The sequence below is a fragment of the Siphateles boraxobius genome, unplaced genomic scaffold (genome assembly GCF_051911475.1).
Source record: "Siphateles boraxobius isolate OS27281-9 unplaced genomic scaffold, OSU_SipBor_1 102, whole genome shotgun sequence".
Lineage (NCBI taxonomy): Eukaryota > Metazoa > Chordata > Actinopteri > Cypriniformes > Leuciscidae > Siphateles > Siphateles boraxobius.
Genome location: NW_027508703.1, coordinates 1615438 through 1629825, shown reverse-complemented (window position 1 = coordinate 1629825; position 14388 = coordinate 1615438). Strand labels below are relative to the sequence as shown.

At 42.6% G+C, this 14388-nt stretch overlaps 1 protein-coding gene across 1 annotated transcript in view; it reads right to left on the bottom strand.

The window, feature by feature from the left end:
• The window catches only part of ptprbl (protein tyrosine phosphatase receptor type B, like), an 88660-nt gene that overhangs the window by 13403 nt on the left and 60869 nt on the right, over positions 1-14388 (bottom strand). The window contains exons 15-21 of the mRNA XM_077245538.1: positions 13285-13551; positions 12900-13184; positions 11137-11415; positions 10916-11059; positions 10568-10823; positions 10304-10410; positions 10122-10227 (exon numbers count right to left, since the gene is read on the bottom strand). Coding sequence (XP_077101653.1) covers positions 10122-10227; positions 10304-10410; positions 10568-10823; positions 10916-11059; positions 11137-11415; positions 12900-13184; positions 13285-13551 — 1444 coding nt within the window. The remainder of the gene's footprint in view (positions 1-10121; positions 10228-10303; positions 10411-10567; positions 10824-10915; positions 11060-11136; positions 11416-12899; positions 13185-13284; positions 13552-14388) is intronic.

The window sequence follows — 14388 nt, the reverse complement described above, 5'->3', positions numbered from 1 at the left end:
CCTGGGGCCCCCGTGGAGGGGGAGGGGGCTCCCCAGTCTCACCAGAACAGTGTTGCGGCTGGATGAAAAAACTAAGAGAGGGAGGTCACATGTGGACTGTCTCTAATAAGGCCTGGAGAAGATCCTCCCCTAAGGGTTGAACTCGACCAATCAGAAAGGGGACATGTCTGAGAGGGAAAGTGGCTCTTAGTTGATTTATGGATCTTTGTCCCTAGGAAGATTATACCTTCATTAATGCTAAAATAGCTATAACACATCCACACTGCATTCTAGAAGAAGGTGATGTACATCAAAGTGTGAGTCATTAAATGAGGATTAGTTAGGTAGGAGGCACTATACAGGTGAGGTTACATTGATCGTAGTTTGTTGTATACCAGGATACATACCATAATATATACCTAATAGTACACGAGACAGTAAACCATTTACACTGTTTCTTTCACAGTTTTATGCATGTTCATTTATAGATCAGTTAGTCTATGATTAATGCAGCAAAGTCTGTTTTAAAGAGGGTTTCTGTTTCATAGTCTCTCTCTTGAGTATGTGGCCACATTCCTCGGAGGTCGTAAAATCTCCTTGTCATGCCCTGTAACATGACACTGTTTCTGCCCTTGTGTTTGTTCATTTGGGCTGTGTGAGGAGTTTCATAAACCTTTGTATATAATGAATAATTAGTATGTGTCTGGAGGTCAGAAGGTGGTTGTTAGCCTCTCAGTCACGAGAGGTCTGAAGGATTGAAGTGTTGTTCTGTCCTTATGGTGGTGCCGACGCAAGCTTGCCTAAGCTGGGGTAGGCAAGGAGTCGGAAGCTTGTACCTTACAGGACTCCTCGGGTGAGTCCTGTGCAGGGAGCTATTTTGCGTGTGTCAGCGGCTCCAGTAACTCTGAGGCAGGTGCGTCCAGCTGTCCTTGCGGAGCCTCAGATTGACACTTGTGTGAAGGGTATGGAAGAGGATGCTGTCGTTGACAGCCGTGGTCTTCCTGTGGTGTTTGCAGGTTGAGGGTGCTGTCCTCCATGGCTTCTCCAAGGGGCTTGGCTGGTACCTGGGTTGTTGCCATGGTGACAGTTCTGTGCTGGTCCTGGGCATGCTCAGTCCAGCTGCATTGAATCTGGTTCGAACCTCAGTGTCTAGCTGGTCTGTAAGGCTTTGGGCACAGGTCCGCTCCTTGTGGGGCGCTGTGATCTATTATGTGAGGTTGTTTACCTTCTGTTTTATACCCATAAGGTGGGGTAAGGAGATGAGAATCTTGATCACCCCGGTGTGGCTGTAACTCTGGCTTGGGTCATGGGTCGTTTGTCCTCTTCTCTCATGGTGCAGTTCCGTTGGCTCCGGTGCCGTCGGATGTCAGCAGCCATGGGTGGAACAGTGTTCCTCGCGATGGCTTGTCAGTCTTTTCGTTCTCCTAACCGGTTAAGGTCAGGTTAAGCAGAGGATCTGCAACATTTTGGCACACCTGTGGTGAGAGACTAATGCATGACCCTAGAAAGTTCAGAGCCACGGTTTAATGGGTTCGCTAGATATGTAGCATAAAGCTAGGTATTTCATGTGTAGCTAGCTAGTGAAGTGTGTATTGTATCCTTATCATCTTAGCTTTGAATGTTAGGAGGCTAAGGCTTGTGTGGTTCCGAGAGTATTTCCTGGAAAGGGCATAGCCGAGATGAAATAAATGACTTAAGATGGTTCTTATGACTAAAATATTTCTCTGGACTTAACTGGTGGTTCACTACGGCTTGACGAAGTGAAGAATAGGAGGAAAAAGGACAGCTTTCCTATTCAAATTATGCTTATTATCAATCCTCAGGACTATAGTTATGCCCTAGTAATCGTTGAAGTTACTTGTGTTGCAGGGTCATAAAAATTAGTGCACTTGTTGAAAATAAACAAAATCACAAATAAAGGTGTCTCTGGTTCCTTTCTGGGCCCTATGGGAAATGGAATCACATTTGAACAAGAGAAGAAATGGAAATAAATCATATACATGACAGTATAGACAAGTGAATAGCTGACTGCTATTATTATCGAAGTAAAATAAAAATAAAAAGGACTTAAGTAAGTGATCAAAACAGCCGGAATGATCTGAAATTGAGAGTAATCAATAGCACTAGTGACTAACCTTTAGATTTGCCTGGACCAACACTCCATAGTGGGTCACAGCTGTTGCGTGTTTAAGACCACACCGTGTGTGTCCCTCCAAAGGTTTAGTCAACATGCTGATGAAAATTCTCATAACTATAAGAATTCTTCTCTAGCTACACAGCTTACATGTAATTAAACTTGGGTTTAATTGACAGGGCATCTGCAAATTTAGCCTACAGCGCTCAGCAAGGACTATGCCTAAACTAGTGAAGGTGAAATTCAGCTGAGAAGAATTGAAAGTAAGGAAAGAGAAAAATTAGAAACCCTAAATGGGGTTAAAGAAAGTATTTTAGAATACTTTGCGCTGTATACATAAAAGCTCTAATTAAGGCTTCAAGTAAATGATGCTAACCGCTAACTGTAGAAGTTATTATGTAGCTTAGCCTAAGCTGGATTGATGCTAGGTTAGCTTAGCTTAGCCTAAACTGGATGGACACTAGGTTAAGTTAGCTTATCCACCTAGGCTGGTTTGTTTACAAAATGACGTCACGAGTTAGCACTTCCTGTGACAAGCCGTTGTCATGGGAACCAGTGCATGTCAGAACAATTCAACAGTACCTGAAGAATGTCTACACATTTTACTGAGTTATGAATGTTTAAACGGTTTAAAAGGGGGCGCCTATACTTTAAGTCTTTCAAGAACTTGATGTTACATTCAGTAAAATGCTAATGTGTTTTGGCATTTGCTAATTTTACTCATGGAACTCTTCTCTTTACTTTACACAACTTATTCTATTTGTTTACAGAGTAAGGAAATAGATTTGCTGTAAGTCAAAGCTTGTCTAAGCCTATATAGTTACGTCCCTCTCATGCATAAAGGCTGACTTTTCAGCGAGTGAACAGTTTTGATCACTAGGTAGCTCTCTGCTTGTGGATGCAGCCAAAATTTAGGTGAATTTACATCAACCTAACAATAATTTGTAAGGTCTTTACTTTGTAGAAAGGGGAGCATCACCCAAGTCTACGTGTATATAACACTGTACTGAGATTCCTTCGTCAGAAACAGATTAAGCAATACTGCAATTTGGATTCCTTCAACCAAAGCAGACTAATAAATACCGGTACAGTTTGCATGCCGCTGAGATGAGATTCCTTTGTCAAACAGACTTACGCTTTAATGCTGAAATTACCGATACCAGTTAAGACCCCTTTTTTTTATTTTTTATTATTATTATTTTAAGTAGAGATGTCAATTCCAGCTATCGTTTTATCTGCATTTAGACAAGCCAGCAGCTAGTGATCAAAATGTGTATCGCATATCATGTCCCGTTTGGATCGGAATGATCAAATAAGCACTTTTTTAGGATAACAGTAGTTACGAAGGGGCTCTAGGTCATGCTAGTTTTCCTGTAACCCTTCATTGTCATGGAAACTAATGTGTAGCAGTGCCAATTCAACCAGCATGTAGCAAATGTTTGTTTCAAAAGAGTCGTGCAAAGTCTGTTGGCAGGTGAGGCTTACACGTCCATTCAAGATTTTCTTTATATCAGTAAAATTCTACTTTTACTAATGCAGAGTCTTGCTGCTCTTTGAGCACACATTTTCATCTACTTTAAAAGTTTTATGTCCTATGTTGACCAGGGACTTTTTAGCAGAGTCTTGCATTGTTTTCATGCTGTGTGCCTTCTGGCTTTGCAGTTCAGAATCAATGGGGTCTTAGGAACCTTTTCTGGGGAGGCCTTCTGTGTTAGAGGCCTTCTGCATCAGGTCACGCATCGTTGAGTGGGCATTGCGTGGGGGCAGGTGGAAATATGGTGACTAACTGGTTTTGGAGGAAAAGTTTCTTGAAGCTGGTGTCCTCCTCCGTCACAGGTTCGTTGTAAGTTCCACAGAAAACTCGTTCGGAGTCGGTGGTGGTAGCACAGGCCCTTCTAGGTCTGTCCTGCTTGGTGTTTGGGCAGGGCCCAGCTGGGCTAGATGTGTCTAGATCAGATGGAGTCTGTCTCGGTGTGCCACACCGGCTGCAGGTGCAGACTGCAGGTGAAAATCAATGTCTCGTGGATTGGCAGGGATGTCTCTGATCTTTCACTTGAGATTGTTGAGTGTCACTTCATGTGCCATTTCAGGGATTGTCTGAGTTACCTTTTCCTCCTGCAGCTGCAGGGGCTCTCAGGACACTGTCTGGTGAAGTGTTAAGCCGAGGGCTTTGGCTCCTCCCCCCCTTTGTGCAGGGCTGGGGAAGCTTACGCTGCTAATGTGAAGGTCAGCAGGGTCCATCTTTCTTGTGTGGTCCATTTGCAGTGGGTTGGACTGTTGCAGCTCTCTTTGGACCACATGGAGTGCGTCAATAATGTTACAGCATCGCTAAGTCAGTGTTCGGACTTCCGCTGCACATTGATGGCTTTAGCTCTCTTTGAGTTCAACCATTTCTTTAAGTTCTTTGAGTGAAACAGTTCTTTACCCGTCGGTTTGCAGGTGCTCAGAGCTGTCGTCCGCCTTTAAACTGATGATCTCTTTCAGTTGCTCTGCTCTGTCAGGGTCCTTGCATCTGTCCTGTGCCTTCTCCCGTTGAGCAGGGTTCGTTCTCTGTGGAGTCCTGTGGCTGGCAGCGTTAGTTCATTTACCTCCTGTTTGAGGCCTGCGGGAGCATGGCCAAGGAGAAGATAATGCTGGTCAGCTCTTGGTGGCTCAGGCTGGGTGTCAGACGTCTGCTTTCATTGTTGCCTCACTGTTCCTTCCTCTGCCGTGGCAGGTCGTTGCCTGCTTCAGGCTGAAGGATGTCCATGACACTGCTCTGCCGGGTCTTCAGGTGGTCCTGGTGGCAGGGCTGGGTGTCTGAGGCCTACTGGAACACTTGTGGGAACACGAGAGAGAAATGGCAAAGGCAAATGCAAGTTTCTACAGAGGTGGTGAGCTATCTGTTTGGGAGAATGGCTATGTGGAGCAGCTAAAATTTAGTGTTGGTGAGCACACACAAAAAAAAAAAAAAAAGTTTTGAGTATCTTAGTTGACGTGCTTTAAGCAGCATCGACTGATGACTGGGCTCTTACATGTCATAACCTATTACTCAAAAATGCTGATGGTTCTTCTCACATGTTGTGCTACGAGAGTAACAGATAGAGCAAAACCAAAATAAAACAATGGGATGAAACCAGAAAAGAAGAGGAAGAAAGGAGTGTTTTACCTATTTAGGTTTAGCTAGGAGACATAGGTAAACAGGAGTCACTTATGGGTTATGCTGCTGTTAGACTAAGCTACCAGGGACACATCAGACATCTCAAGGTCCAAAAGAAGAAGAAGAAACAATGGGAAGTGTTTCCAGTTCTGTCTGGGGCCTACTGTGCGTCTGTGTTTAGCCGTACTTCATGTACTTAGCTTGGTGCTAAGGAGTGAGGATGGGTAAAACACAGACAGGAAGTAGGATATTAATGACCTGTGTAACTCGCTATGGAAACAACAGTCGCTAGATATTGTAATCCTATAGAGAGAGAGAAGATGAGGATAGTGACTAGTGATCTAAAATAAGGTAAAGGTAAAGTTAGAACGTCCTTATAGCGCTAAGAAAACTAAAAGGAAAGGGAAGCGTATCAAGTAATTTAATTAAATTTCAAATTTAGTTAAGCCCTTCTTTTTTTCTTTAGCTGAATATAAGAATTCAGGCTGAAACAAACGTAAATAACTAAATTGAAAAAAATTTTTAAAAAAATAAAAAAATGTATGTAAACATTGTGTGTTCTCATAGCTCTGGTAACTAGAGGGGAACTTGACTAAGCAAATTGATTTAATTAAATTCCCAATTTAATTAAATTCAACTAAACGGAATAGGACTATTCAGGCTCAACAGGTGTAAATACACAAAATAAAATAGGGGTAGATTTAAGTAAAAATAAAAGAAACACAAATAAAAACCCAAAGTATCTGGGTTTCAATCTGAAAGTGAAACCAAGAGGAAGGGGTCGAGAGAGAGAAAGAGAGAGAGAAGAGGGTGGTTTATCCCTCTTATGAGACGTGCTTCGTGAAGCTCTGACACCAGGGTGAATCATTCGTCTCAAATCATTCGGAGTGTATCACTGCTAAGGTCACGTGATTTTATTAAACTGGGCTTCGTTACGCGTCATAGCTGTTTCGAAATTGTTTTAAATTTCAACGGTTCGTGAACCATTGTGTATCTGGTCTCTATGTGATCTCGTATCACTTTATAGATTCGTACACATTTAATGACGCATTTGATAAAGGGTCTGATTGACTTTCAAGTCAAGCTTTCATTAAACGAGCCCTACGGTTTACTAAGATATTATGCCTTGAAAGACACCTCATATTAAACGATATTAGGTAGCTCGCGGATTGCCATTACCTGATTACACCATTTGATAAAACCTTTGCGATTGGTTTGTAAAAGGTGTTCCGTTGATTTGAGTTTCCGCTACACTTCCACTGTTTTGACCAGCAGGGGTCGCCAGCGAGGGCGCTTCAAACAAAGAGTCATTTGTGACTCAGTTGACTCCTTTGATTCAAAGCCTCGAAGAGCTTTGACTCTCATTACTCGTGTTCAAATCACTCAGTTCAAATCACGCAAAATCTATAGTCTTTGGTTTAAGGTTACACTTTACGCTCTAACGTGTCTAAGTTTTTAGGCGGTGCTAGAACTATCACTCGAGGTAGAGGGTTTTACTTGTAAGTCATGCGTGTAAGTTAGGATTGAGGGAGCTATTGGCTACAACCGTCGCTTGTTTACACGAGGGTCTGTGAGATTGGTGCTGTTGTCAGAAAAACTAGATAGGAACGCCTGCTCGCGTTCCGGACGCAATGCCAACCAACAAGACAGATCGTTCGGAGCAGCGATCGAGCTGTGCTGACAGTTTGCACTGAGTCTCTCGCTTAGACACGACGTTGCGTGTGAGTGACTCTTTTTTAACAAATCAAAACAGCACCATTCTTTCACAGACAATGGCAAATTACTAGTTAGCTAAGCTAGAATTTATACCACTAATTCGACGCGATTGTTTCATATGAGCGCTTCAGCGGTTTAATATGAATACAATGACGTAACGCATAATAAGGCCTTAATCGGTGATTGAGGAACATCGCTCAGATCACATTCAAAAATGCTGAAAATGGAGATTTCTTCGTCCATATCAGGTTAATTTGTTCTGGTACCATTTATGCGTGCGGCTAATCTGAGATTTCTTCGTCAGAGAAGGCTTATGCTCGATTTATATCTGAAATTAGGCTTTCTTCGCTAATATCAGGAGTTTCTTATCGTACGATTTAAATATGCATTATAGCATTTGTGAACTTTCTGCCATTCGTAGGAAGGCATATTCAAGCTATAGTTTTGCTGATTTTCCCAGAAACTTGTACGTGCATGTATGAGATGTTAATAAAACTTATGGGACAACAAATGATTGATTACTGTCTGCTTGCATACAATGTTTAATACGATGCCTTAAAATTCTCCACCATATATGTAAGGAACTCAGCTTTTTCGAAATATTAATAATCAATAATATCTTGTTATTATTAATTATAAATATTTGGGTCAGTTAATTGGATTAACTTGATGTGGCTGAATTAATATTACAATCAATTAATCAGTTCTTCCAACGAACTCTTTTGATTATTAATTTATTCTAAGAAAAGGGTATCTTCCATGGCCACAGAAGAATAATTATTTCTTCGCCTGTACAGTACTTTGAGCCAGTAGCAAAAACCGTGGTCGTAAAGTGACTTGTATTGCAAGCAAAACAGAACCAAATACATATTATGTACAAGTTTTATTAACTAAATATAGATATTAATATGTATATAAATAAACTATACAACATACACACATGAATACATAAATAGGTTAGTGATAGGATGAAATTGGAAACCGGAAGAGGGTCTATGAGAAGAACCATCAGAATTTCATTTTCACATTTCATTGAATTGAATACTTGCATTTGTAATGGGAACAATTCTTGAAGTTGTTGAAAATTGAAGTCGTTGATGGTTCCGGCAGTGTCAAGTGGAAGTGTCAACTGGGACTCTGTTGAGGCCACGCTGAGCACCCAGGAGAAGTGAGGAAGTCGGAAGGATGGGTGATTGGAGTCGTTGTTGGTTGGAGTCTTTGTTGGTTGGAGTCTTTGTTCCAAAACTCCTGAGATTGTCCTTGGTTCTTTGTGAGAGAGAGTCTTCTCTCTTTTCCATGAGGCCGGATCTGGTTGGAATCGAGGCCTGCTGGGCCCTGGGGCCCCCGTGGAGGGGGAGGGGGCTCCCCAGTCTCACCAGAACAGTGTTGCGGCTGGATGAAAAAACTAAGAGAGGGAGGTCACATGTGGACTGTCTCTAATAAGGCCTGGAGAAGATCCTCCCCTAAGGGTTGAACTCGACCAATCAGAAAGGGGACATGTCTGAGAGGGAAAGTGGCTCTTAGTTGATTTATGGATCTTTGTCGCTAGGAAGATTATACCTTCATTAATGCTAAAATAGCTATAACACATCCACACTGCATTCTAGAAGAAGGTGATGTACATCAAAGTGTGAGTCATTAAATGAGGATTAGTTAGGTAGGAGGCACTATACAGGTGAGGTTACATTGATCGTAGTTTGTTGTATACCAGGATACATACCATAATATATACCTAATAGTACACGAGACAGTAAACCATTTACACTGTTTCTTTCACAGTTTTATGCATGTTCATTTATAGATCAGTTAGTCTATGATTAATGCAGCAAAGTCTGTTTTAAAGAGGGTTTCTGTTTCATAGTCTCTCTCTTGAGTATGTGGCCACATTCCTCGGAGGTCGTAAAATCTCCTTATCATGCCCTGTAACATGACACTGTTTCTGCCCTTGTGTTTGTTCATTTGGGCTGTGTGAGGAGTTTCATAAACCTTTGTATATAATGAATAATTAGTATGTGTCTGATTGGTCTATACCCTACACTGCTGTTCGCTCGCCATATTATATATATATATATATATATATACACATATATATATATATGTGTGTATATCGTCTCTTTATAGTTTTTTATATATGAAAAACTCCTGCCTAGCAAATTCTAAGGACAGACAAAAACACTTGAGACACAGACTGATATATTTCACACACAGAGCGCTTGCTGAAGACTCAGAAGCTGACGCGCTTGTGTTTTGGGGTGCTTATATAGTTTCCTGGTCGATGACGTCACCCGCCTATGACGTTCCGTCTCGCCATTGGACTGATTTCGTACGTGCTTCATGATGCACTCACGCAGGGGCGTTCCCAAAGCGTTGTCACGCAGCTCGAGTTCCCTGATAGGGAACGGGATTTAAACAAAAAGACTAACTGTCTCGAGCTGTATAACAATGATTAGTTTTCTGTAGTTGAATGTATCCAAACAGTTACTCACCTGTCTAATAAAACATAATATATTAAAGCGTATTTGGTGTTTCCATGGTTTCTACGGAATAAAAATCAAACTCTCGGAAATCGAGGGTAACGTGGGTATGATGTCATTGACAGGTGACGCACGGTCCGTGTCCTGGTTAAAACTGCTTATTTCTCTGGATTTAAACATTCTTAGAAACATTTGGGATAATGTAAGTACAAAAATCAACAAAATATATATAACACTGTTCTAGTGGTTTTTGGATATTTTAATCCAAAAATCTTTCATATTGTGCCTTAACTAATCACTGCTAATCCATCACTGATAGACCACCATCACTAACAAACCCGTATTTACTAAACCATCATCACAAACCCAGCAGCTCTAACTCAAACTCATCATCACAAAACCATCATTACAAGTGCATCATTCATTGGACAATAAAAGAGAAAACATAAAGTTAAAGTTTGAAAGGTTTTTTTTCCAAAATGTCTGTAGATATTGCGATAGCATTGTAATTCTGAATTATTTTGGTCACAATAATTGTGTAGTGAAAATCTGATACCACAAACCCATCATTATTATCCTGTCACTATCATCATCAGCCTCAAGTCAGAGCATGTGATGATGTTCAGGACAGCACTTTCTGTATTCGAGTTGTAATAAAGATAGATAAAGCTGGACTCACATTTTGTGGACTTTCTGCCTGCAGATCAGCAGGACGATTAACCCCACCATGGTGGCGACGAGGAAGAGTCCGGCGCTGACGCCTTCAATGACCCCACTCAGCGGCTCTGAACACACAGATATGAAGAGTTAACACACACGTCCCACCGAGCGCCCTCAGCACGGCCGAGCTGTGTGTAATACCTGCGTCTGTCACCAAGGGCTTGGACAGGTACGTATCCGTGTAGAGCGGAGACAGAAACTCCTTGTGATCCTCATCGAAAAGTTTGGTAAACGCTCGAACACTGAGTCTGAAGATCACGAGACAAACAGTTGAAGAGATGAACAATAACTCAAATATTAGTGTAAGCATTCAACCTTCACATGTGTGACCGGCCTAGAATCGTGTGTGTGAGAGGACGGTTTAACCCTGACCAGCACCAGCACAGGCTCCTGACTGACCCTCACCTGTATGAAGTCTTGGGTTTCAGCGGCCCATCGCAGAACACCAGCTGGTCCTGAGCTGATCTGATCTGATCACACCGTCCTCCCAGACTCTCCATGCCAGACCCCAGATGGACCTGGATCTCCTGAGCCGAGCTCTGGCTCTCGTCGCAGTGGCTGCGGATGAAGCTGGTCTGATACGCTTTCACAGAGCTGTTGGATCTGTAGTCCAGGTACGAGGGAAGAGGATGATGCTGGTTCGGCTGCTGGGTTTCACTGTCTGGATGCAAACAAAGACAGGGATCATTGCATTACTGTGCTTGTGTAAGGAGATTGGCTTAGCTATCAAGATAAGGAAAAATGTCTCCCAACCATCAGATTCGGTGACGATGATGGTGAAGAATTTCACAGCGCCGTTGATATCACTGAACCAGCTGCAGTTGAACTGGAAGAATATGGTGGACTTGGAGATCTGTACTGTGTTCTCCTCAACTCGAGTCGAGGGCAGAGGTGGACCTGAGAACACATGAAGCCTCAGTGAACGCTGCCGCCAGAGAGGGATCGTTTATATCCAATGAAAAGCCCAAACTCACGGTCAATCATCGTCACCACATTTTCCACCACCGCCTCACTGGTCATGCTGTCAGAGATGACCTTGACGGAGACCATGTAGTGTTTGTGCGGCTCCAGATCTTTGATCAGATAGACGGTGTTGTCTCTGAGCGTGCGCCGGGAGTACACCATCTTCTGCGAGTCCTTCCTGGAGCACTCGATGGTGTAGGAGTCGAAGTCTGCGTCCGGAGGAGTCCAGGAGCAGGCGATGGCGGTGGAGTTCTGCGGGCGGCAGTGCAGAGCCTGGACACGCACGGGTCCTGAGGACAGCACACACACACACACACACACACACACACTGCTGATACAGCCTGAGGACAGCACACACACACACACACACACTGCTGATACAGCCTGAGGACAGCACACACACACTGTAGATACAGCCTGAGGTCAGCACACACACACACACACACTGCTGATACAGCCTGAGGACAGCACACACACACACACACACACTGCTGATACAGCCTGAGGACAGCACACACACACTGTAGATACAGCCTGAGGTCAGCACACACACACACACACTGCTGATACAGCCTGAACACACACACACACACACACACACACACACACACACACACACACTGCTGATACAGCCTGAACACACACACACACACACACACTGCTGATACAGGTACACAGGTGACTGCTTTGTTGTACTGGTGTACTGTACGGTTTGTGAGTCCATTTAAAAAAGTTACACATGGGTCCATAGAGGACAAACCTGAAGCTTGGGAGCGCAGAATTAAGTTTGGTCTTATTTTAAAGAAGACCCATGGCAGATTATTGTTGAAGTAAAAAAAGTTTAAAAAGTGAAACCAAAAAAAAGTTATAGAGGTTTAAGTTCATGAAAATGATTTATGAACATTAATTTATATCAAATATATATTTTATAAAACATTTTGAACTCTAAAACTGCTAGAAAATGAAAGTCATAAATTTAAACAAGTTGTGTTCCAAATTTGAGGTTGATCTCTCAAGAAATGATCTTTCAGTGAGAGTGTGTTCGGCGCAGGACCAGATTACGCCCATTAGACCAGCAAAACACACTGATATACGGATTCACTGATTAAAGTTGAGTTTTCTCTCGCAAATATTACAGGCACACACACACAAACACAATTTTTTTTATACAAACCACACTCTGACATCTATACTAACACACTCACACAATTATAGCTGCATAACTTATCCATTTGTCTCTATAATATGCAGAAGCAGAAAACAGGAATAAAGCAAGTATTTGATTTATAGGCCAAACCTGAGAAAACTGCACCATCCGGGAAAAATAGTAAAAAAATATATATTTTGAATGAAATCCTGTTATCAAAGATTGCATAATTGTATAGTTAAATGGCCCTGGGATTAAAATGTGCAGTTTTAATGGGTTTCAATGGGGACATTTTTGTCCAATAGGTCCTGAGTGGAACTATTTTGTATTACTAGTGGAAGGAAATAGGGGTGAAATAGTAAAATTCCAATAAAAATACACTCCTGTGCCAAAATGTATGCAGTTTGCAAAATGATAAAAAATATATATATAATGAAAAAGACAAAAATGTCCATAAGGACGCACAAGGGTTAAGCATTATATACTTGTCTAGTGCCGGTCTATACAACTCTATAAGAAGAAATTCCTAGTGCAACTTCCCTATCATGTGACTTTATAAAGCCTGTTGGGACATGCTGTCTCCGCAGAGACGTCTGATAACCTGGCTCTTATAAAGCGGTCACTGACTTGTCCTGATGCTGCTGTAGACGGGCCGGCTGTAGCTGGGGCTGTGGGATCCCGCGCCGCTGACCGTGCGCAGGCTGATGTTGTAGCGGCGGCCGGGGAACATGCCCTTCAGGAGCCGGCTGCCGGATGTGGCCGTGTGGTAGGGGTTGAACACGGACAGAGGGTCCCTGGGGGTCCACTGAAGGTCAAAGTCATCATAATCAGTGTTTTCGGGACCGCTCCAGGTCATCTCCAGTGAGGTGTTCGTGATTTCTCCAAAGGAGAACGAGACCGGAGGCCTAGGGTCTACAAGATATCAAAGCCACCAAGGGATTCAGTGCTACAGTTAAAAAGTATAGATTCTGCAGTTCTGATGAAGGACACTGTCCCGCTGACCCGCTCTTACCCGTCCTGCCGTCAGTAGCTGCCGTGTTAGAGAGATCTCCACTGTGTGTCAGGACCATGGCCCGGTAGAGTCGCCCAGACACCAGGCCCTGAAACTCATGAGTCCTGCTCTCGGGGCCCAGACTGTGCTGTGTGTGTCGGGTCCCATCGGGGTTGTAGATCAGGAGTGTGTAGCGGCTCACTTCACCCCCGGCCTGTTTCCAGCTCAGCCACAGACTCTCAGAGCTCCTCCTGCTGTCCGCACGCAGGAACGTCACAGCCGCGGGGACTGCAGAACACCGGTGACCAACATGAGGATTACAGCAATCACATGAATCACAGCTTTTGGCTTTCATGGTCAAATGGGAACAAAATAGTAATTGTGATGAAAATATGATCGCATTTTCGGTTAAACTGCCACGACATTGAACTACTAGGGCTGTAAAAATGACTGAAAAGCTAAATTTGAATTTCTTTTTTAAATATTAGCAAAATTCGAATTATTTTCGAATTCTTAAGGAAATGCTTAATGTTAGAGGATAAGAGTACTGTATTGTCCACAAGAGGGCGCAGGCGAGCGCAATAAGCAAATATAAACCAAATCGAGAATCGCATCTTTTATTGAAATTAAATTACATTCACTTTTTAAAGTGCATTAATTTTTGAAACAATTGTTCTTAAAATATAATTTCCTTAATGTGTATACAAATACAATTAGGCAACAATAGTGCGTAAAACTGTTCGTGCATCAGTAACCTGAGAAAACACACTTCAACACACAGCATAATGAACTACTTGAACACACAACAGCAAACTACCATTCAGAAACACTCACTTCTACTCACTACATCTACATATACACTCTCACACACTCACTCACACACACACTCACTTCTGCTCACTACATCTACATATACACTCTCACACACTCACTCACACACACACTCACTTCTACTCACTACATCTACATATACACTCACACACTCACTCACACTCACTTCTACTCACTACATCTACATATACACTCTCACACACTCACTCACACACACACACTCACTTCTACTCACTACATATACATATACACTCACTCTCTCTCTCTCTCACACACATACACACACACACACAC